Below are 24,637 nucleotides of genomic sequence, written 5' to 3' on the forward strand. Positions count from 1 at the left end.
TATTTGCAAGTCCACTTCCACAGTAAGTTTGGTAATACCCAAAGAAATTGCCAATTTGAGGCCCAAGAAGATGCCTCACAGTTTTGCTTTGAGTGAAGAACACACTCCCACTATTTTCGCGAATCTAACAAGCTAATTGCTTGAGTAATGTTTGAAGGTTATGACTAAATTTGCTAATTCAGTCATAAATCTTTTAACATGTAGTCATCCCGGTTAATTTTAGCTGGAAATCACCAACGTGGATACGGGCTGTCTTACGTGGCACGGTCGGTACTGACGTGGACAATTTTTACAATTTTTTTAAAAAATTGAATTTATTTATTTATTTTTCTTTTTTTTTTCTATCTTTTTTTTCTTCTTTCTTCCTCTTTCTTTTTTTCTTCTTTCTTCCTCCACTGGTTGCTGTCTCGGTGATGGCCGATCATCTGCCACAGGTGAGGATTGGCAAGGGTGGCCGTCGCCTATGGCCGACGACCTCCGCTGGCCATTGACGAGGCTTGGTGGAGGGAAAAAAGGAAAAAAGAAAAAGAAAAGGAAAAGGAAAAGGAAAAAATTTAAAAAAGAAAAATAATTAGAAAATAAAAAATGAAAAAATTATCCATGTCAGCGCCGGTCGTGTCACATAAGACGGCCGGAGCTAGCTAAGCCGCCATGTTAGCAATTTCTAGGCAAATTAGCCGGAAGGATTATATTGACAAATCGTTAAAAAGTTTAGAACTGAATTAGAACAATTGAAAAGTTTAGGACCAAATTGGCCGTTATAATAGGATTATGACTTTTTAGACAATTTTCCCCATCAATTTAGGATAAGAGAAGGCAGAGAGTGGACAACAACCTTCAAAACCAAAGGGAACCTTTAGGAGTGGCTAGTTATGTCATTCGGTCTTTCTAATGCTCCGAACACCTTCGTGAAAATTATGAGTGAAATTGTTCGTCGTTTTATTGGTCGCTTTGCGGTTGTTTATTTTAATGATATTCTCGTTATAGCGAGAGTGAGAAAGAGCATTTGTCTTACTTAAGATAAGTCTTAAAAGTTTCGAGGAAACAAACACTCTAAGCCAATATAAAACAAAAAATGCCGACTGTTGCCTCCAAGCATCATATTCCTTGTCTATTGGTTTCCAAATATGGGATTTTTATAAATCAATCAAGATGGAGGCAACGAAGATATGGTCGATTCCAAAATCTATTTCTAATGTGAGGAGCTTTCATGGTCTTGCCTCTTCCTATTGGCGATTTGTGAAGAACTTGACCACTATCATGGCTCCTATCATACATGTATGAAGAAGGGATCTTTTGAATGATTTAAGGCTGCCCACAATGCTTGTGAATCATCAAACAAAGCTTTCACAAAAACCTCTAATCTATTTAAAAGAAAAGTTGACAGGGTCAAGGAAGAATTATTTCACTTATGACAAGGAGTTGTTTGTCATTGTGAGAGCTCTTAATCATTTGAGTCACCGCTTGAGGCTTAAACAGTTTGTTCCTCATCCTGACCATGAGATTTTCAAATACATTAGCGGCCAATGCAAACTCAATTCTAGACATGCCAAATGAGTAAAATTTCTTCAATTGTTTTCCTTTTTCTTGAAAGAAAAGGACTAGCCACTTCATATAATTTTATGATGGTTTCTGTCGATGACACTTATCTATGGGTAAAAGTCTTCAAAAAATCTACTAATCACAAAGCCTGTGTGAAAAAAGTTTCATCTAATTAAGAAAGGAGAAAAAACGTTCTATAAGATTGCTGCCCACAACATTCCGGGCCGCTCTATCATTGTTTGAATTTTGGTTGTCTGAATCACATTGAATGGAATGCTTTTGCATCATATGCCCAAAAATAAAGCGATACATTACTGCCTTTTGTGTTGTCTATTCAAAAGGAGATTGTCTCTGTTATGATCCAAAGTTGGAATCTGTGCACCTATGCCATTGTATCAGTTTTTTAATGTAGGTTCTAGTACTTTTTTTAGCTCAAGTACCCACGTATGCTCGTATGATTATTCCGTCCACATGCACTGATTAGACACAAACCATTGTCTTTTGTAATGTAACGTGAAACTCCATCTGAGATTGATAAGCCACATCTTTCTAAAGAATTGTCTATCAAAAAGGGTATTGGTGCACGACAAATCTCAGTGGAAAAAAGTCTTCTTCAAAATTTATTTTTTTGGTCCTTCAAATTTAAAAGCCAATATGCTGCCAGCATAAATTTTGGTTCAATCTCCAGATGTTTCATTCCAGTCACAAAGCATCTATTGTGGCATACAAAATTCGGATATTCTTATCTCAGAGCAAGACTTACCGGTTTTGGGAGTGTTCAGATTCGGTTCAATTGCAATTTTTCGATTCTTACCGCTAAGAATAATACATATAGATGCCCACTGAGATTATCTATGTGCAGCAATATGATTTTTGAGGCTGCATCAGCCTATAATTTAAGGGGATGATGGAGATCCACTTTCTAATAGTTTCTTCTCTATGTACTAAATGAGGAGTAAAAGTATCTTAATTTGCGTAATTACACAACTAAACTAATCTTAATCGAACTAAATTTAAGGCATGTCAATTGCAATTTGCAAACACAACGTGATACAAGAGACTCGAATTCATCATGATGTGGACAAGATACATACATACATACATACATACATACACATATATATATATATATATATATATATATATTTAACAACGTGACCTCTACGACAATTAAACTTAAATTTATTTTCTCCTCACAAAAAAAAAAATCCTCCAAATGATATCCCATGACACATTTACCTTAAACTAATTTTCATCTCACAAAAACACGCCAATTAACATCCCTGACCCAAGTCTACCCTCTATTACCATTTTGTCCAATATACTGTTCAAAGGCATACATGGAAGACAACTATAATACAAATCCGACGTAAAGAAACATAAATTCGACGTGAAAAATTCACGTGTGTTTGCCTGAATGCATTTAAATAGAAGGTAGATTTGGGTCACGGGTACCGGATTGAAATTTTCTGTGAGATGAAGATTAGTTTGAGGTAAATGTGTTATAGAGTATCATTTTAAAATTTTTTGTGATACAAAAATTAGTTTATGGTAAATGTGTCATAACAGTATCGGTTTGAGATCATTTACGAGATAAAAATTAGTTTGTGAATAAACGTGTCACGGTACTGTTAGTTTGGAATTTTTAACGGTATTGGCCGTAAAATTAACATGATTTTATGTGTTCAAATACTTCTTTTATTGAGTCAAATCATCATCATGTCAGACAAAATTCAAGCTACTTCAGCTGTGAAACGGAAATAAGCACGTCTTTGCCACTGCTTTCTCAGGTCTACAATGTGTAAAGTTGACCATCTAGTCTAATTTATGCTTTTGTCTCCATCTTTTCAATTAAGCATTAACCACTTACTTTGCCCTTTATGCCCGTAAATGTTAATAGTCGCCCTTAAGACTTTGACAAAAGAAGAAGAGGATCTCTTCTTTGGGACCTTTTCAAGGCTTCAAAGCGCGTGGGGTCGAGTTGCATTTTGCCCCTCAATGAATGGTCTCGATCTCATTTTAACCGCTGAATGATATTTCTTGTATCACTCTGAACCCCAGGACTTGATGTCAGTGTCGCCTAAACCTAAAAACTCCACCTAGTGTCAATTTAATCCAAATTGTGAGCAGTTTTTTTGCAGGTTTTGAGGACATTGGTTATAGAAATATGTACTTCCCGGGCAAAGAGAAATATTGCTAGAACCCGATCTCCAGTGGACCAGGTGAATCTCGATAGTTAGTAATGTTGGTCCTATTCGGGGAACATGACGTTGATTTTTATGGTCCATGATGGATTAGTCTAAGTAATGGTTTCGAGACCTGACGTGCTCAGGAGTAAAGAAGATTAAATATGCTAGGCAAAATTTATCGTTGGGCAAGCTGAACCCAAGAAGGGTTGGTTTTTATAGATCATTTCCATATTACCTTTCGAGTCGATCAAATCAGGTGGGTTCATTGAATTGCCAAATCCATGATCGCTTGTGTAAGAGAGAAACTAGATGGCTCTTTTTTGCGTCAAAAAGGAGGATGAAGAAAACAAAAACAAGTTGTGCTTTTGACGGCTTGGATCATAATAGGACTCATCATATGAAATTTAGGGTATAAAAAGATAGAAAGTGATCCAAGAGGGTGCAAAATGAAAAAGAAAAAGAAAAAGATCGGATTGAGGGTTGCAAAATGGAAACTTCCCTATTGAAATGAGAACCAAGTCGAAAGAGGTTTAAGATACAATTAATGACAATGGTTTCCTTCCCAAAACTTCTCTGAATTCTATCTTCTTTATTTTCCTTTTCCTTTCTTGTGCATGCAACGCCACCGATCTTTCCTTCCTTTGTGAACCTGAGCCCGAGCACTAGTGACTTGAGTATTCGGGCATGGCTATTGAGGACCTGGGCATGGGAGTGGAGTACCCAAGTATTGCAGCTAAGGATCTCAGCACAAGCACCGAAATCCCAGGTTCGACCTCTAGGGACATGGGCTCGAGCTCAAGTTCTAGTAACTTGGGTGCAGGAGCCGAGCATATGGGTACGAGCACCGAGTTCTATAGTTTGGTCTTTTTGGACCCAGGTCGGGCTACCGAGGAACTGGGTCGGCCTCTTGACTCGGGCCCGGCCACCAAGGACCCAGGACACATGCATCGGGGCTCTTGTGCCCAGGCATCGATATCCGGTCGTAATTTGAGAAGGGCTTTTTGATCTTTTATAGAAAAAAACTACTTTCCTAAATTTAAACATAAGTTTTTCATTAATTATGAAAAGTTCTTCACTAACTCGTTTTTCTAAGTAATCCAAATATTGGAAAATGGGGAAAATGTTATCCGACATAAAACTTTCTGCTAAACAAATTGAAAATCGAGGAAAAAAAGAGCTTCTTCAAGAAAGTTCCGATCACGTTAACGGAGTGCTTTTGCATTATATGCTCAAAATGAACGAATACATCACTGCCATCTGTGTTGCCTCCTCAAATAGGATCCATAGTTGGGGAATCTGTGTACCTTTGCCTTCGCATTAAATTTTTTTCTAACGTATTGGTGCACGACCAATCTTTGCTATAAAAGGGTCCTGTTTGAATTGAAAATCCAATATGCTTCGAGCATAAATCTTGGTTCCATCTTTACATGGTCATTCCGTTCACAAAAAGCAAGGCTTGTCTAAGCTTTAGCTGTGATGCAGCAGTATAAGCATGTCTTTGGCATATGCTTTGTCAGGTCTTCTTATGTGTAAAGTTTTGTGTTTTTTTTTTCTAATGTGTAAAGTTGACCATCTCGTTTTTATTTAATCTTTTGTCTCCTCCTCTTTAATTAAGCATTAGTCATTTTCTTTGCCCTTCCTCTATGTATTTTTTTTGTTTATAACCGGAATGGCAAACTCGCCCCGTGAACTTTGACATTTGAACCCTTGAGTTATATTCTTGGATTACTCAAAACCCCCAGAAACTTGATCTTTTTTTCTTTTTTTTTTTTTGATAACCCAGGAACCCCCCGCACGGCCGACAGCCGGAGGGGTAAACCTGGGGTGACGCTAGCGCAGGACCCACCACCACGGCGCCACACTTAAGAATCCCTAACGACTACGCTGGGGTTCGAACTCTGATCCCTTCGTGGGGGGACTAGAGCGCAAGCCAACGCAGCCGCTGCGGGCGGTGGTAATAGAAACTTGATCTTGCTTCACCCCTAAACCTAAGAACTCCAGCTTGTGTCAATCTGATCCAAATTTGTCATCATTTTTTTTTTGCAGTTTTTTGAGGACATTAGTTATAGAAATATTAATCTCCCGGGCGAAAAGAATTATTACTAGAGCCCGATCTCCAATGGAATAGGTGAATCTCGGTCATAAGTAATGATGTCCCCCGTTTGGAGCCTATAAGATTTAATGATTATATATTTTACGGTCCATGATGGATTGGTCTAAATAATGATTTCGACGCTTGACTTGCTTATGAGTGAAAAAGATCAAATATCATGCTCGAGCAAAAATTATTATGCTCGAGCAAACTGAACTAAAAAGGGTTAGCTTTTCTAGATCACACCGTTTTTACCCCTCGAGTAAATCTGGGGTGGTTTGGCCGAATCGCCAAATCCATGATCACTCGCGCGAGAGACAAGCTAGATAGATCCTGTTCACGTCAAAAAGATGACAGAAGAAAAAAAAAAGAGAAAAGCAAGTTACGTTTTCGGCGGTTTGGAGCATATACTAGGACTGATGCAATGGAAATTTGGGGGTGCAAAATGAGAGAAACTAATCCTTGGGGGTGCAAAATGAAAAATAAATTGGGGACTCGGGGAGCAAAATGAAAACTCCCGCAGTAACATAGGGAACCAAGTCGAAAGACGCTTCAGATACGATTAATGGTGATAGTTTTTCTATTTACGGAAAACCTCAATGAAATCGAATAATCCTAATAATATTGCCACTGTCTCTTCCGCCTCTCTCTCTCTCTCTCTCTCTCTCTCTCCCTCCCTCCCTCCTCCCTCGATGGTTGAAAAGGAGATGCTATTGCAGCTTCGTTAATCCGCCGCCCCCTCCTCCCTCTCGATCTCAGAAGTGGAAAAACGCAGGGTAGGGCGAGAAAAGGGGCCAAAGGGGCGAGCTTGAACGCGTTCCCGCGTGACCCACCAAGGTTTGTGGCTCCGATTCGTGTGGTTCGTTGTTGGGTCTTTGTTGGATTCGTGTTTGAATTCTTGTATGTACTCAAGTTTTGATTTTTTTTTTTCCTGGGGAGGGGTTGACTTGGATCCCTGCGTGGCCTGTTGGTAGTCCGTGTCGTAACTGCATTCTGAGAGGGAATTGTTTGTCCTGGTCCCGTGTTGCATAAGATCCGAACTTTGGCAGGGCTTAGTTTTTGTGATTGTTTAGATGGTTCAAACTTGTAAGGATGCTTTGTCGCTAGATCCTAGGTTTTGGTTTTTGTTAGGTTTGAGATGGTCTCTTTCGGTATTCATTTGGGGTGCAGGACTTCATTGTGGGGATTTGATGTGAGTGGGAAATCACGCTTCAGTTTTGTGGATTCAGCAAAACCTGAAATATGTGGCAGCCTAAAGTTTGTTGCTTTAGTTTTGTGGAGTGAGCAAAACCGGAAATCCTTGTAAGAGTAGAGTTTGTTCTTGATGGAGCTTCGCGTGATGTTCTGATTTTGTCAGCATTTCTGTTTCTAATAAACACCGGATTTCTGTTTTGGACTTCTCGAGGTGTACTGTCAGTCTAATCAGCGGTTCTGTTTTAATGTCCTCTCTCTCAATTTTAATGTGGTTATGGGCATCGGAGTTGCTTTTGCCGTGCTTTAGTGCCGTAGTGTGAGCAGTCTAATAGAATGACAACTTTTGGCACCAATATAGGTGCTGGTGATTCATTGCTAGTTTCTGGGTGGTTGGGTGTTTTCATATGTAGAGCAGATTTCCAGTTGTTTACCATGGTTCTTTCCATCTCATCAAAATATTCCCACTTATGAGGGAGAGAGATTTTTTAGGGTTTTGCATTAGCTGATAAATCATTTTTTAAGGGTTTGAGCGGTTATTCTCTCAAAATGTCACTACGTCCTGTGATCTCTTTGTTGTGCAAGTTAGTAGTTTTAAATGTTAAACACACATGAATTGTACTTGTATGTAAATGTTGTATTGTGGCGTAATGTCTCGCGGGCTGACACAACCTCCAGTCCATGACAAATGCACATGCATGCACAATTGTGGTATCTTTGTGGCTTATGGAAGTTGTGACTCTCTAGTGAGATTATGATCTAATGAGCAATGAAATCTTTTTGATACTCGTATGATGTTTTTTTTTTTGGGACCATCTTGCCAATGCCTGTCATATGACAATTGGAATGAGCTACTTTGTATTGGAGGACTTCCGTGGATTTTTTGCCTGCCTGTAGAGAAGTTATTGAAGTTGAATTGAGCATCCATTTTACATGATAATCTTCTCTGATGTATTTCTTCATATTGGATCTTATTCTAACATACAATGACTGTAATCTTATCATCTTTTGATTATTTGAAACTCAACGTGTTGAAGTGTTGTATATGTGTTAAATTTATTCTTTTTACTCGTCTTGGCTCCACTTTTTAGTTTCAACATTATCTTGTTATATGCAGGGACAGTTTTATTTTGAGAGTGGATTAATTGTTCGTGTGACGTTTAGTTGGATCTATCTGGAAATTCATCCTATCTGAGGGAGAATGGCGGATGGAATTCCAAGTTTCTGGGGCCCAGTGACATCAACTAAAGAGTGTTGTGAGCAGAATTACGTCTACTCTTCTTATGTTGCAGAATTTTTCAACACAGTGTCGAACATTCCCTGCATTGTTTTGGCGCTGATTGGTCTGATAAATGCCCTAAGACAACGATTTGAGAAGAGATTCAGTGTCCTTCACATTTCGAATATGGTACTTGCTATGGGAAGCATGCTATATCATGCTACCCTGCAACGAGTGTAAGTACCTTTCTTAACCCTGCATTACTTTAAATGAATCTGTTGCTCATGAGAATCATTCCATGGTTAGGTATCGTGCATCATGTAGGAGATGAGATGTTAAAACCACCGAATTAGATTAACTGGTACCTCATAAATGAATCCAATACTTTTGCATTATAAACATCCAGGGCATAACTTTGGAGGGAATATGAGTTTCCTGACTAGCTTTTAAAGTGTGTATTCTTTTCCTGAGACCAAGGATGTCTCGCTTGTTGGATACTGTTTTACCCAGGCATTAGGCATGCGTTCAGCTTCCACAATCATTGCCCCCTACCTTGTGACTTCAGCAAAGTAACCTATATTCTGTCCCTATAACTTTGAAATGTTAAGGACAAAAGAAGTATCTGACACATTAAACAGCCAAGTTTTGACGAATGGAATCGCATTTACAACAGATCTTGGCTTGTGTCATATAGTTGGCTTTACTATAATTGCACTCATCATTCTTATGTAGACATTAGGATGAAGTGAGTGGTTTTGTTTGTTACCGGAGTCTTGGATGGCGCTGATTCTTTTATTTTGTTTGATAGGCTTGAACTATGTTGTGGCATGGGCATACTGCATGATTTATCATAGATTGGCTTGCATCCTGATAGCCTGTTAATGATATCTGTCTTCAATATGGTCAGATGACCGTCATTAGAAAATATTTTGTTGTGTAAGCTTAATAGATATGTGGATGCAATTTGTTAAATTTATCAGGCAACAACAAAGCGATGAAACTCCAATGGTATGGGAAATCTTACTGTATATGTACATCCTCCATTCTCCGGACTGGCACTATCGCAGTACGATGCCCACATTCCTCTTCCTCTACGGTGCTGTCTTTGCCATTGTACATTCATTCTTCAATTTTGGCATTGGCTTCAAGATTCACTATGTGGCCCTCTGTCTGCTGTGCATCCCCCGGACGTACAAGTATTATATATACACTGCTGATGCCTCAGCTAAACGACTTGCCAAGGTGTATGTTGCAACCCTTGTTCTCGGCAGTGTGTGCGGGCTGTGCGATCGCTTCTTTTGCAAGCAAATATCTTCTTGGCCCATCAATCCTCAGGGCCACGCGCTATGGCATGTCTTCATGGGTTTCAATTCATACTATGCAAATACGTTCTTGATGTTTTGCCGAGCCCAGCAACGGGATTGGTCACCAAAGGTGGTTTATTTCATGGGGATTTTGCCCTATGTGAAGATTGAGAAGCCTAAAGTCCAATGAGGTATGTCAGAGAGGATGATCGACTTTTATGTTTGCATAGATAGTTTGAGAGTTTTCAAAGGGAGGCGGGAGCAAGCGAGCAATTGCAAAGTTTACTTTTGCTCTTTTTGTTGGTATTCATTTGGTTACACTATGTCATCTACTGGCTTTTGCGCTTGAAAACGGGAAACGTGTACCATATTCAATTCGCCTTTCTCTTCGTAGGATGCAACAGCTCTGCTTGCAAACCAAGCATATATTTATGTAATAGCTGTGGATTCAAACTCTCATCTTCTTTTGTTGTTAGTGTGTTGTTAGTTTTGAGTCTTGGACTGCTTGTTGTTGCTGGAGAACAGTGGGGTTAATACTGAAGCAGTATATTGTTTTGGAGAACTACATAGGAGTACCTGCATTTAAGGGAAAGGAGTTTTTGTACTGGAATTTTGCAAGCTCTTGGTTGCCACTTCCTATTTCTTGCACTTGTATTCTGTTGAAGCAGGTGATGCCTGTATGCCGCGAATCACCATAAAAAGATTTAACACATGCGCAAGCAGACATACACCCTCGTACAGAGAGTGATTTGTGAGCTGAACGATCTGATGAATAAAGTATGGACATAGATATTTGTTCCAATGCCGAAGCAACATGAATCTTAGCTTGCGTTGATTCTGCTGTGTTCTAAACCCGAATGAGGCGAGGTTTGTTCGTCTATATTAAACATATGAAATATAAGTACGCGTAAGAGGGACGTAAAGGTATACTCGAGAGTATTCACGTGTGACAACAGTTGTCACTTCTCATTCCTTTCTGCAAGAATAGGCGCACCATCAGGATGCTCATCTTGGCACGATAGGAGAAGCCAACACAGAACAAAAGATACGAGAGCAAAGCATACCAAATTCCATTCCCATCTGATTCCCTCTTATCCAATAAGCAAAAGTAATCAATTAGGACTCCACCAGCCGTTGCAAGAGAAGAAAGAAGAACTGGAACAAGATCAGAATATATGATTCGCTGAGAGAAAAGGTTTAAGGGACATTCATCTTGGTGGGACACTTAAATCTTATCCCTTCCTAAACATAATCTCATTTAGTCTGATAATCGGGCATCTGATGTTTCTCAATAGTCACAATTTGGAAAAAGCGCCGGTAAGCACTGTCCCTCCAAAGGGGCCAAATAGAGTAACAGAGGACAAAAGAAGCAGACTAAGTTTCACAGACCGATATAGCCAATCAAGACTTCACCTACGCAATTGGTTAGCATACACTGTACAAAACATTCATCCAACAAAAAGCCTCCCTAGCAGTTGCGAATGCTGCAAATACTGACAGAAACGACAGCATATACAGTGTCCTTTTGTCACTGAGCTCCTGCGGGCATGCCATGCTCGGTGTCAATGGCTGACGATGAGTTAACTAAGAAAAGTCCTTGGATGCTGCAATGCTTACTTATGAGTGTGCAATCATCGTCTCGTTGATAATTTGCCCAAGCTTCATGAACAGGGCTTGCTGTTCCTCGAGAGTAAGGTTCATTAGAATCTGCAAGATATCAACAAGCAGAGACATTCTCAATGGAAAGTGAGTTTCAAAAGATATTATATATGTCGTCATACCTGCTCCAAGATCATCTCGACTGACAAGTTCTGAGGCACTACAAATGACTGATGGTAGATATATGCAAACACAGCCATCACCATCTGAAGTAGAGAAGCTGACTTAGTAAAGCAGAAGAGGCACGTAGCACGAAACCTATTTCTCAAACAATATGCACACTAGCCAACTGAAATGGTGAAACTAAGACAAATATACAACAGAGAACAAGAAAAACACTGATCCTGTGCAACTTCAAATGATACAAGAGAATGTTCTGAGTTAATTATTATGTCACCTGACAATCCATTCTATCGGTTATTCCACCATGTCCTGGAATACTGTCACCAAAATCCTGTAGCACAAAGGAGTAAAATGGAGTGTCAAGACCTCAGAATCTGAGTCAGACCAATTAGAATTGTTTTAAATTACAAACCTTGATCTTGAAAGCACGTTTGAAGCCGCTAGCGAAGAAGCCTCCAAAAGGTGCTATAATCGACGCGAATAGACCAAGACAGAGAGCATGCCATTGGACTGGCATTATTGCCACCTCTTTCCATGGAAACTGGTCATTAACAACAAACTAAGGCATTGAATCTAAACATTTTTTAAAAATAATGCCAACTCTCTTAGATCCCGTATCTCACGAATTTCCTTTAGGCAAACCAATTGCTCAAACAGCTCAAACATACAAGAGAGGACTAATCAGGCCAGATTTTAGAAGCTGCTGAGGAAACTCATTAACCAACTGAATCAACACTCAGAATTTGAGCAGGAAAAGACATTGTTCATTCCAAAAAATCAAAATCACAAAGGAAATCTCCAGTTCAAGAATCAACTTGTTACAAAAAGCAATAAAATTGAGAGCAATTGACTCACCCATTCAGGAAACAATCCGGATATAGAGTAATACTCTGGCCTGAAAAATGGTCCAGGATCACAGTGGAGCCAACCAGTAGATAAATCCTGCGATGATCCGGACGAGACATTGAAGACCTCAGATCATTCTGAAGCAGAACATGATTCAAATAAAAGTCTTAGTAATAACTACCTTCCTCGGACATGTTAGCCACTGGAAACGGCCCATAATACTCGCAAGCTGCATATACATGAGAACATACCATGATTACCACCATCAAACTGAATCTGGTCATAATTACCAGCAAAAAGACTATACACAAGCCAATATGGGACCAGTTACCCTCAAAGCATGAAAATCTCAAAAGGAGAAGTAAAACCTGTCCAGACAGGATCAAATGCACAAAACCTATCTCACAAAAACCAAAATAGACCTCACATCCTACCATGACACAAACAGTATTGTGAACCGCGTAAATTGAATAAAGGTCTACTTCCATCACCTCCAAGCAAAACAGAGGTAAGCATTTGGGTACTATTATGTGCACACATGCAAGCCAAAACAGCACAAGACATAGGTACAGTAAGATATCTTGACAACTCACCACAAATGCAGAGATCATAGTAGTAAAAGATGCTCCTATAAATCCCTCCCAAGTTTTCTTTGGAGACAACTTGATCAATGGGGTTCTTCCAAAAAAGAAGCCGAAGATATATGCGGCGATGTCATTGATCACAATAAGCGTTGCTGGAAGAAGAAACCTACAGGACCAATAACACTATTGCATCAATGACGTATAATTACTCATGCCATTGATTACCAAATAGGCAACTAGAAGCTGAAAGTTTATTCACAAAAGACTAACAGCTTCAAAGATACAATTGAAAACTTGTAGTGACAGATTACTCCACATAGCAAGGGTACTCGACAGATAAATCAAAACCTTTAGACTACTCCAACGATGTTAAACCACATGAAAAATGTGAATAAGGCATCAAATTCTCAAATGTCGGATGTTGGCTAAAAAAACTCTACAAGATCAGAAATGTCAAATATCCTTACATGGAAAACAAATCAACGGTGAATCCTAGCTAGTGATTTTTAAAAGTGAATATCGCAAATTTCTGCAAGATACCTATCGAATCCCTTCCTGATACAGTCGTAGGATATTTATCCACGCTTACTGAAAAGCTCCATCAAACTTATGTCCACTCTCTCCAAATTAAAAAGGAAGATGACCTTGAAAAATCATTCATAGCTGTGAGTAAACATAAAGGGTGCAAACAAGAGAAGGGGACAACAACATAGAGACACATAAGAAATCCTGAAGGCATCTTAAAGTATCATTTTTAATCAGAAGAAACCATAATGCCAAAAGTAGCTAGCTTTCGTTTTCATGGAACATTGATTGTGCAAAGCGAAGATTTCAACGGATGGAGGACCTATCAAGAAGAGGAATTGCATCTATCACTTTTATGATACTTCTTTTGACTATACAGAAGTACCACGCTGCAGCAATAATCCGTGACAAAGAAATGAGGGCAAAATAATTCTCTTAACCATGCACCTTGCAGAACTCAAAGAGAAAAACCTGAGAGCAAACACTTTGATCATTTCGTTTGATATGGACACTTCAATCATGAAGGACAGATAATAAAAAAAGAAAAAAGAAGAATACACGACAATTCCAGGCCCACAAGAATACGATATCAAACATAGGATAGGAAGTGGACATGACAAGCTCAGATGAGTAAGTCAAGTGAACTTAAATATAGGAGAAGTGCAGGGCTCAAGGATACGCATAATAACACTTTGGGCTCAGCATACAAATTTGACTTTGACATGCATCTTTACATGCTTTCAAATAGACGAAAGGATCAGAAAGATTTAACTTTCCTTTTCCAGATGTAGTGACTCACCAGAATATTCCCTCAAAGATGTTGGCAACAGTAAAAGCAGACTGAGTAAACACCACAATGAGAATCATGTGTGTCCAGGCATACTGGCCAAATTGATACTTGTACATCTTCTTCTTTAAAGTAACAATGAACCACACAAAGCCTGATTCAAGTCAACAAGGATTACCTATATCAGCAATTTTTCATAGTAAAAAGCTGCAGACAAGAACACCAGCCATTTGTACATCAATATTATCCATTTCCATGCTAGCATGTCCAATTTTTGTGCGCAATATGAAACTCCATCCTTGTGGCAACACCGGAAAAAAATGAGAATTCAATTACAGTTTTGATTGACATCTCAATCATTGAAGTCAATTTAAGAGGATTTACTCAGATTAACAGATGGAGTTAGCCTACTTAGAATGATTGTAATGTTTGCACATGCCTAAGGTTGTTGATCGGAGCGTGGCATTGATAAAATCAACATGGTTAAGGAAGTGTGGTTGAAAACCACCCTCATATTTACATTTAGTACCTTTGAATTGCCTTCCATTCTTCCCTAGCAAAATACTTTTCAAACTATGGACTTCGAAGAAAGAACGTAATTCACAATGACCAATCTCAATTTTCTTAATTAACAGTACACTACACATTGACATCATGCAGAACACGCCAATCAGACAGGCTACATCAGATCATCCACACAGGCATATATACAGTAAAGTACAGCCATCGCAACTGTTCAAGTTATTCTGAACATTTGATACGCACCTGCAATGTACAAGGCGTAACAGGCAATCATATGATACTTGACAAGTTTGCTGACAAGCTTATATAAAACCTTATCCGTTGTTACAGTGTTGACTAGTTGTTGACTGAGAATGCGTCCATATACAAATAACATCGCCGTGAAGAAAAAGTGCCTGAACAAAGACATGTTAATAAGAAATGGTTCCCATAATAAGCCTCACTAATGCTGATCACTTGCATAGTAACCCTAAAAATGAATCAGTACGTGTAGATTTAAATCTATGCAATACCAGTTCAACATCCTAATTCCTGGGAGACGTCTGTCTTCAGGGTCTCTCCTTAGTAGAGCGAAAAGTTCTTTTGCCATGAAAATTTGTATAACGACAATCATGGCAGTGATGTATAGGTGACCCATGTAAATAACTAACGCAAATCCCCCAATCATCCACACAGACGAGTGAGCCCTGATCAACATCGATCGGTACTTATTTTGATCGTTAACAAGCAAATGGGTTCCATTTGCTTTACTGGCTTCTTGAACAACCTGACAACATGAAAAAAAATGATCCCCCTATTAGACAGTGGCAGCATTCAAATGCAGCAACAGCTGATCAAGAAAGCATCTATTTACAAACCTCACTGGAACGCCTACGATGCCGAGCCCGAGGCGTTTGAGAACCGCTGTTCTGCATCGCTCTACTCTGTAATTATCACTCAATAGCAAATGCACATACTCTTGAAGTGATTGCGGCTGATTTCAACTAATGAGCTGCTAACGGATATACCAGTTAAACAAATGCAAATTACTTAAGACAGTTCATTCCAATAACACAATCAGATAGACAATAATATGTCAACAAGAACAATCGAAAGGAACAAATGCACAAGCTGAAGTATAAACCAAGAAAAACATATTCTCAGTCGGATTAACTTGTCTCCAACAACTAAAAATGTAACTTACTCCTTTTGAAAGCAACTCAGCTAATCACTTCTAGCATCTTCAGTCACTCACAATAATTCATCTGCTTCCAATTTCTCCCCATCTCGGGCGAGTACAGATTCCAACACAGTGCAACATTAGCTAAAGAACACACCGACCCAACATAACACGACAAAATCAAACGCGAATCCCACCAAAATCATGCTCTGAGACGCCAGAGAATATCAGAAGAACGAAACATCATGGAACAATAACAAACCAGACCCAACAAAGAAAATCAGGAGAAGAAACGAAAAGAAGCTCGATTTGCATCTAAATCACGGGCTCTCGAACATACCCAAGAACTCCGACCCAACAAAAACAATAACATACCCAAGAACCGCCATCAAAACAGCAACCATGAAAACAATTCACAACCCATGTAATCAAAAGTGTGAAGGAGTGATTATAACCTAGTTTCGCTTCAAGAACAAGAGATCCCACGGGAGGAGGGAGGGAGGGAGGGGAGAGAGAAGCCAGAGCGAATAATGGAGGGACAAGAAGCGACGCCAGAGAGAGGGAGAGAGAGGGAACGGAAGTGGGAATTTCCCTTTCGTCTCCCTTCGTTGCTAATTTTGTGGAGGAAAAGACCAAAAGAATCGAGAACGGTGCACGCAAAAGGAAGAAAAATTGTTCCTTTTTGCCTTTTTTCTTATTCTGCTGCAGTGAGAAGTGCTTGCAGAGAGAGGGGGAAGAGAGAGGGAGAGGAGACAGGGGCGGAACCTAACACGTGGCAGATAGAGAGGACGTCACACGTGGAGATCGTGCAATCTCAGGCTGGCTTGGAGTATTAAAATTGAAATTGAAAAAGGTAAAGATGGGTCAAGAACACAAAGTTCAAATGAATTTGAATTTGAGATTTATTTATGATGCGCTTGTTTCGCGAAAAATGAATAATTAATGATCGATTGTATTACTTATAAAAATGAATTAATTAAAAATATTATTATCGTTTTCGAAAATGTTTAAATATAAATTATTGTCGATAGTGAGAATAATTTTATTGATTAATTACTTCAAGCGATACCAACGATTTTTTTTGGGAAAATTTCTTCAAAATCACTCATTTTCCTCAAAATAAACGAAGCTTTAAAGTTTCCTTCAAGACTTTCCCCTTTATGAGTAGAATCTCATCCACGATGTGAACGAAAAGATTTGCGTGCATCGTGAAGTTAGTCGAACGGTATATTAGATAATTTATGTTTTTAGAAGAAAAGGCCCCGAATCGAACAATGGAGAAAGAATGGTGGCTACAAGTACGGAAAATTATACTTTGTAAGTACCTTATAATATTATAATACTTTGCAAAAAAAAAGTACCTCATAATAAAAAAAATTGACCTAGTATAATGAAACATTATCGAGCTTAAGCCTCATTGATCTTTCTCAAGCTTATATCCAACGGTATTATTATTCATAAAAAAAAGGGCCTTTAGGTTAGGAATGAGTCCCACATTCTTCTTGTTACGGATGACTTGAATTATATGTATACCTCGATTTCCGAAAATCTAAAGTTAATGTTATTAGGCTCAATTACATCTTCGTTACGGATATCCACGTAATCCGAACTAGCCGGTTTTGGGCGGTTCCTGATTCTAAAATTTTGAAATCGAGAATAATCGATATGATTCCTAATTTCAGGTGCGGAACCGAACTGCCCGAACCGGACCGGACCCTTATGTCTTTTTTTTTCCTTTTCTTTTAAAGAGTAAAGAAAAGGAAACGGTCAAAACCCTAAATCGGACCGGTCCAACCCGGGAATCGAAATGGGACTGACTTGTATGGTCCGATCTGGTTCTCAATTTTAGAGCGGAACCGTTCCAATCCGGGAATCGAACAGCACCACTATTCTTCATGGTCTATGAAGCGGGGATCAGTCCAGAAAACATCATATAACTAACACAAAGAAACTATGGCAACATGGACCCCCACATCTAATTAGACACGTTGCTATTAGGGTCGTGGCAACGAGCGTGACTCTTCTGGAAAATGTCGGTTTGGATGTTATCCGCCGCCTGACCTTTTTAGGATAAGATGCTGACTCTGTCTCTTCTCGTGTATGGTAGAGAAGCCTAGGGAAATTAAAGTCAATGCTAGTTCGAAGTTCATTATAGAGCTCTAATGATTGGAGTTAATTTCACTGTTCACTGACCTTAGTAAAAGAGCATAGCCTTAATTAGGTTAATTTGGCGATCCCGATACCTCAAGCAGCCGTGAACTTGTAGTGATAATCTGATGGCTTCAACCTAGTGTACAAAATAATGAATGAATGTTGTTGTTCAAAGAAATATGCTAAATAATAATTGGGAAGCTCTACGTATGCCTTATGTAATGAGTAAATTGTCGTGTGCCTTGCGCACGTGACAAGGCCATATATATTTACCGAAAAAGTTCATTGAAACCCGAATTTATTATAGCGTGCTTTGAGTATTCTTCATCATGCTGTGAGTGTTATTAAATGTACGATATTTATTAACTTTGAAGCGTGAAGAGAAAAGAAGAAGAAGAGAATTTGACATTTAATGATGGGTCGCGCTTTTTCCACTCCTAGTTTGGCTAAAACACTCGCCAATAAAAGTGTTATGACCATTTCACCCATTATGGGTCCCACATTTCAGCGTCATAATTGTTCCCTTGCTGTCTTTTTTTTTTGTTTTATTCTTTTGTGGGTCCCACTTTCCTTCGTCTTCATCATTCTCTTTTTCTCTCGACAATTATCTTTCTCTCTCTTGCGAATCCCACGTTTTACAAAAAAACGTGGCATCCTCTGGCGAAGTTGAGGCGGATGCTGAGCGTGAGAGTCGGAGAGAGGTAAGGTTGTGAGGTAGGCTCCGAGCGGCGATTTCTTGCCAAGGTAGTTATTATTGCACCTGAGTTCGCCTTTAGGATGACAGCGACATTGCAAGTGCATGAATAAAAAATGTGGGTGAAAAGAAGTCCAAAAAATGTGATGTCTAAAAAAACTAAGACAAAAAATAAGCTACTCACTTTTAATGGTTTGACCGATCTATATGGGATTTGAGGTTAAAAGCATGTCTCTTGAGCAGTTCCATGTGAAGTCTGTATGGTGTTGGTCTAAACTACCTACATGGAATGATCATGTATAGAAGACAATAAAGTAGGCCATTTGAAAATTAGAAAAAAAAATGCACGGAAACGAAACTGCATAGATATCCTACCAATTCATTTTTTAGAGAAAATGCCATCATAATCACCTCCATAAAAGCACATAACTCAATCCAATGATGTTCTCTCGATCTAATTGGTGGCTATGCAACATATGGAAGCCATTCTCTATTCCAAACCAACCCAATATAATACATAAGAAGGATCCAACCATACTTTGCACCGCCACCAAAAGATTTACCAACTAATATGCGAAAATGCACTTGGCGTGCCCGCTTGTTTTCCACTTTCTCAAGAACCGGAAACAAAATGGTAAAAGTTTCAATTAACCTATTAAAATGAGAAGAAAACTAAGGAAAAAATCCTTCATCCTTTACTAAGACCGAACCATAATTAGATCAATATTATGGGGAGATATCAAAATGTGCATCTTGAAATCATTCTGCCAAACATATTGCAAAAAGAAGAAGGTCAACGGAAACCAGTTTAGGGAAAATTTCAATGAAAGAATACTAAAAATCCACTCAAAAAATCAAATGCGTGCCCTATCTTAACTGGGTCAAAGAAATCCGTAAGTTCGATAGTTAGAAGTTAACGGGTTGATAAACATTTTTTCACTTGGTGAAAGTAAAATAGATCCCCAGAAGGAGAGAAAATCAGCAATGCCAATAGGCCTCACTAAAGATCCTCAAAAGCATAAACTTTAATCAGATTCAACACTAAACAAGAAATACATCAATACCAACTTTTCCCAAACAAAAAAAAAAGAGAGAGATGAAAGAAGAAAAATAATAAAAAAGCGCCTTCAATCTTCATTGACCAGAACTCATCATAAGGAAAATTACCACATTACTTAATGTTAACCAACACTCCAGATTTAATCAATTTATCCAACACCCACCATGAAAAATCGACGCAAAAACTATCTCAAACATAGAAAAAAAGAAAGTAAAAGGAGAGAGAAAGAGGGAAGGATGAAGATAAGGAAAGCGGGACCCGCAAAAGAAGAAAACTAAGAAAGAACACTACGAAAATGCAAAGGATGCTGAAAGGTGGGACCCACAATAGGTAAAATGGTCACAATACTTTATTTGGGAGTGTTTTAGCCAAACTAGGAGTGGGAAAAGTGCGGCCCTTAATGATTAATCACATAAATCACAATGATTAGTTATATATCAAGTCATTCGAGAAGTCGTTGGATTTTCTTAACATACAATGAGACAGTTTCATTAAAGAACGAGACAGTAATAACAAATAAAATAAAGGCATATTTAATGTTGAATGATTATCTACTTATTTCGATAAATTATAATTTATCGAAATAGAAAGAAGTAGTTAAAATGAAAGATGTTGTGAATTCAAAGGTTTAAGAGGAAATGTAATCACGTAGCAAGCATACTATATAAGAAAACAAATACCATCTAATTACCATTAAAAACATATAGAAATGTGTCTATTCACTCTTACTGTCTTGAGAAAAAATTTCTGCATTCATATCATCTAATAAAATGTTTGTCCAAGCTACTTCTGGAAATACGAAGCAAAATGTCTATTCGAACATACTATTTCGAAGAAAGGTGTGCATTTATGCAAATATTAAGAATACACTATTTCAGAAGCGCATGCGCCATCTAACATAATTTCGAAGAGACGTGTTTTTTCATGTGATTGTATGTAATTGTAAAGTAAATAGTACCTTGATTGGTGGGGCTGTTTGCCCTAGATTGGAGGAATAAGAAATTTATGAGAAGCATAACACAAATATAATTTAAACTACAATTCAATGCGACGAGATAGGCATTAAATAGAGGTGCCAGTTCAATAAAATAAACTATTTAAAAACACCTGGTACTCATTTAATGAAATAGACTGATGTCCAGCTATTATGCTTTTAACTTTCAACTCAATATTAGATGTTAGGGTTTCTATGTCTATGAATGGATGAATATTAGAGTTAATGACAAAGAGACTACTTGAAACAAATGTACTACAAAGTACCTTTAAATGAGAAGAGAACTCCGTTTGTTTTGCTGAAAATAAATAATTTGAAAACCATTTTCTTAAAAATGATCTTTTGTATTACTTGAAATAATTTATCAATGAAAAGTAATTTTATTATCAACAACAATATATGCCCAAACTTTTTCGTGAATGATGAAAATATTTTTCACTCATTTATTTTTGTGAGCGATATAAGCGATCTTCATTTTTCGCAAAATAAATGGAGCCTTAATGTACTCTTGAAGAAAATTTACCTTCTATGTTTCGTTTGCGGAAAAATATTTTTCCGGAAAACATTTTTCGCGTTTTCCGGTGTTCGGGGTGGGAAAACATTTTCCTTCCCCACCCCCAAATCCTTCATTGTTTTGAGGAAAATGATTTCCTATTTTTACAAAGAGAAATCATTTTCTCCCAAAGTGAAGGCAAAATTGCCCATGGGAGGAAAAATGTTTTCCGTGGGAGAGGAAGTTGATCGCCGGTCACCGCCGTTGGCGCCGCCCGTCGCAGTCGCCGGCCGCCGCTGCCACCGCCGCCGCCGGCGAAAAATATTTTCCGAAACTTTTTCATATTGGTCGCCGAACACCGGAAAATTATGTTCGGAAAACATTTTCCAGGAAAATGATCGGAAAATATTTCCAAAGGAGAATATTTTCCAAAAGTAAGTATACTATATATAGAAAAGAAGAATTAGCTTTTAATTAATAAAAAATAGAAGTAGCTTTTACTTTTTGTCAAAGCGGCATGATTTTCAACCACGTAAGGGAACCACTGATCTTACTATATAAGGTAACACTAATTTAAACTTGAAAATTAACCATCATAAGAAAATCAAAGAGTAACAATTATTATCAATACAATTAAAAACAAATTTTAGTACAATATACCAATACGTATGACAACCGAAAGCTGATATGTGCAAATTATGACCTCAACCCCACAATGCTAATCTGCCAATATTTAAACTTGATTGAATACATAATTAGTTGGCATCACTTTGGAATCGATGACAAAAATAGATATAAATCAGTAAATAAATAAATCTAGATTGTAACATAATAGCATATATTTTCAATATCATATGAGAGTAAAAATGTGCTTGGGTAATATAGAAAAGAATGAAAAAAAAGTCTAAAAATATGATTTTTTTTATGCTTTTGCATGAAAGCACGATAGGGTAAACGCACACCAAATGCAGGGTTCGCAGAATTTCGAAACAGTGAGTAGAACTTCTCCATGTCCTAGTTCGTGTGATGACGAATACGTGCATTGAAAATCATCTTGGAGAGAGAGAGAGAGAGAGAGAGAGAGAGAGAGGGAGAGCTTACTTCAAGCAGACCAACCGAAGGACGTCTTCTTCAGATGAGTGCATTGAAGAGAGAGAGAGAGAGTGCTTACTTCAAGCAGACCAACCCAAGGACGTCTTGTTCAGATGAGTGCATTGAAGCTTTTGCTGAATTATACAGTTCTTGGAGCACCAACTTCTTAATGAGAACATTGAAGTCTCTCACCTAACCCCCGGGAGAGAGACAGAGAGATAGAGAGACAGAGAGAGCTTAGTTCAACCAGAACAAGGACGTTTTCTTCAGATGAGTGCTTTGAAGTCACTTGACATTCTGGTTGTTGGAGTATTAACTTCGAAATGAGTGCATTGAAGTCTCTCACCCTACCTTAGTACCTTCTCCTTCTCAGTCCTTCGTCCGCTCCCTCAAGAAGCCCCCACGCCTTCCCTTTTCCACCTCTCCGCCTTCTGGCTCTCCTCACGCCTTCCCTTTTCCACCTCTCCCCCTTCTGGCTCTCCTCACGCCTTCCCTTTTCCACCTCTCCGCCTTCTCCCTCTCCTCACTTGGATCCCTCTCCTCCTCTTCCTCTTCCGCCTCGCGCTTCTCTTCTAGTCGCCACAGCGAGCGGAGCAGAGAGGACGACCACCGCAAGGCCAATCTTGTCAGGTTTCCCCTCAGTTCCTCCAGTGAGAAGCGCGGGTGGCTCCTCGATCCCGCCTCCGTCGGCATCCAAGGTCTCTGATTCTCGCTCTGGATTATAATTGCATGTGAATATCTGAGCCCCGTTGAGTTTGCTTGTTGTTGATTTGGTGTCCTTTTGGTTGAGGAGTTTATATGGAAATTTTACTCGATTCCGGCATCCAAGGTCTCTCTGTTTGTCCTCTCCCTAATTGTAAATTTCATTGTTTCTCTGTTCTTATGATATGATCTTGATTTTGATGTTTTTCATTTGTTCTTTTTCTGGGGGGTCTGGACTTGTTGGAGTTGGATTTTAAATCAGATCCGGTGATTAAATGAGAAGTGGGTGATCTCGATTTTGCTTGATCGAGCAATCCTTTTTGTTTTTCTTTGTTTTTGCTAGTGAAGGTAGAGAATTTTCAGTTCGTCCTTCTGTTTTTAGCTCAGAGCGAGAAGTTTCTGCATATTTAATCGAATGCTATGGCACTGCAATCATTACTGGTTTCTTGAATGCAAAATGGTTGGAGTTGAATCGAGTTCTTCGTAGCAATACTCGAAGTGTAGCTGGGACTTGGGGAGGGCATCACCATTGAGCATGTGTAAACTGTAATGCCTTGTGAAGCTCGAATTTGGGAGGTGGCTTTTGCTGTATCTGTATTTTGTTTTTCTACATTGTGCAGACTCTGGTGTATCTGCTGATGAATCTGTGGATTTTAGTGTTGGTTTACCAAGTCGAGAGTTGGTATCTTATGGCTGTTAATAGTTAGTGCAAAAGAAGTTGCAGTGTCAGTTTGTCAGGTCTTGTGCTTACTGTTGTAACCAATGAGCAGAATCTGTAATCAATCATCTGTAAAATGTTCTTAAGCAATGGCCAGGAGCAGGTTGTCGACACCTACCATCTAATCATGAAGGAACAGCGGAATGCGACAAGTACTGGAAACAGATTGAGACAGATAGATTGTCTAAGCTGGTTTTCTCTCCGACGGACAAGGAAAACGGTGACAGAAGAAAATTTGCTGTGGTTGCCAAAGACAGAATATTCGACAAGGTGACTTCCAGTGAAAACCCCAAGGAATTGTTTGATCCGATACTTCACCAGCCAAAGAATTCCGATGCGGTTGAGAACTTCGACTATGAGGCCATCCCATGACTGGTCGTGCGAGCTAGTGTGTCCAACAGTACGATCATAAGTTGAGAGCTGGTTTCTTATGGCCGTTAATTGTTAGTGCAAAAGAAGTTGCAGTGTCAGTTTGTTAGGTCTTGTGCTCACTGTTGTAAATAATGAGCGGAATCTGTAATCAATCATCTGTAAAATGTTCTTAAGCAATGTTCTAAGTATGGATTTCCATCTCATCTCTCTCCTGTGCCGATTCTTCTCTTTTCCATTTCTTTCGAAACTCTGCTTCATTAGTTCTGATTGCAATAATGCAATTTTAGCTAGTCTTTTTGGAGGCTAGGAAACTTGCATTCTCAATAACCAAAGAGCTGGGAAAGTAAGAACAGAATTCACTGCTCCAGGCACTGAATTCATATCCATTTCTCGTCCAAGCAACAAAGAGACAAAAATGTAGTCTGCAGGTAAAGTTTGCTTTATGATTCTGCTTTTATCAACTAAATCTGTACCTACTAATCTGAACTATTCCGTCTAGTTTACGGAAATAGAATCCATACTCTAGGCAGTTTCCTGGTGATACTCATTTGAGTGTAAATTTAGATTTGCTATTCTGCTACTTTGTACAGGGCAGCAGAGTCTGGACTCTATGGTGTGA

The 24,637-nt window shown here is 38.8% G+C and overlaps 3 protein-coding genes across 4 annotated transcripts; 2 read left to right on the plus strand and 1 right to left on the minus strand.

The window, feature by feature from the left end:
* The first annotated feature begins 6,459 nt into the window (after positions 1-6,459).
* Positions 6,460-10,099, plus strand: LOC115677881 (alkaline ceramidase). The gene is made up of 3 exons (XM_030601121.2): positions 6,460-6,660; positions 8,132-8,469; positions 9,214-10,099. Exons 2-3 carry the CDS (start codon positions 8,216-8,218, stop codon positions 9,725-9,727), a joined length of 768 nt encoding a protein of 255 aa, XP_030456981.1. The 5' UTR covers positions 6,460-6,660; positions 8,132-8,215; the 3' UTR covers positions 9,728-10,099.
* Positions 10,100-10,693: 594 nt separating this feature from the next.
* LOC115677899 (phosphatidate cytidylyltransferase 1) lies at positions 10,694-16,449 on the minus strand. 2 transcript variants are annotated; one of them, XM_056303799.1, is made up of 12 exons: positions 16,196-16,449; positions 15,441-15,579; positions 15,096-15,349; positions 14,827-14,978; positions 14,074-14,215; positions 12,759-12,915; positions 12,347-12,394; positions 12,175-12,261; positions 11,732-11,860; positions 11,594-11,650; positions 11,319-11,402; positions 10,694-11,244 (listed from the first exon to the last, which is right to left on the minus strand). In XM_056303799.1, the coding sequence occupies exons 2-12, from the start codon at positions 15,495-15,497 to the stop codon at positions 11,155-11,157; spliced, it is 1,257 nt and encodes a 418-aa protein (XP_056159774.1). In that variant the 5' UTR covers positions 15,498-15,579; positions 16,196-16,449; the 3' UTR covers positions 10,694-11,154. The 2 variants fall into 2 exon arrangements, with proteins under 2 accessions (XP_056159774.1, XP_056159775.1); XM_056303800.1 differs by lacking the exon at positions 16,196-16,449 and adding an exon at positions 15,763-15,896 and having other exon boundaries at positions 15,441-15,577.
* Positions 16,450-22,000: 5,551 nt separating this feature from the next.
* LOC130135202 (uncharacterized) lies at positions 22,001-24,221 on the plus strand. Its single transcript, XM_056303756.1, has 3 exons — positions 22,001-22,010; positions 22,565-22,924; positions 23,744-24,221. The coding sequence occupies exons 1-3, from the start codon at positions 22,001-22,003 to the stop codon at positions 24,016-24,018; spliced, it is 645 nt and encodes a 214-aa protein (XP_056159731.1). The 3' UTR covers positions 24,019-24,221.
* Positions 24,222-24,637: the final 416 nt, after the last annotated feature.

The sequence above is a fragment of the Syzygium oleosum genome, unplaced genomic scaffold, assembly GCF_021117445.2.
Source record: "Syzygium oleosum isolate NSW1041296 unplaced genomic scaffold, Sole_v2.1 Sole_v2.29, whole genome shotgun sequence".
NCBI classification, from domain to species: Eukaryota; Viridiplantae; Streptophyta; class Magnoliopsida; order Myrtales; family Myrtaceae; genus Syzygium; species Syzygium oleosum.

Bases quoted from the DNA above. Each gene is read 5' to 3' on its own strand.
- LOC115677881 (XM_030601121.2), top strand. From the start codon at position 8,216: ATGGCGGATGGAATTCCAAGTTTCTGGGGCCCAGTGACATCAACTAAA. The intron at 8,470-9,213 runs GTAAGTACCTTT...TAAATTTATCAG, and splicing joins CATGCTACCCTGCAACGAGT to GCAACAACAAAGCGATGAAA.
- LOC130135202 (XM_056303756.1), top strand. The intron at 22,925-23,743 runs GTCTCTGATTCT...AGCAATGGCCAG, and splicing joins CGCCTCCGTCGGCATCCAAG to GAGCAGGTTGTCGACACCTA.
- LOC115677899 (XM_056303799.1), bottom strand. From the start codon at position 15,497: ATGCAGAACAGCGGTTCTCAAACGCCTCGGGCTCGGCATCGTAGGCGT. The intron at 12,916-14,073 runs GTGAGTCACTAC...TTGGTCCTGTAG, and splicing joins ATCTTTGAGGGAATATTCTG to GTTTCTTCTTCCAGCAACGC. The intron at 12,262-12,346 runs GTAGTTATTACT...GGATCATCGCAG, and splicing joins GGCTAACATGTCCGAGGAAG to GATTTATCTACTGGTTGGCT.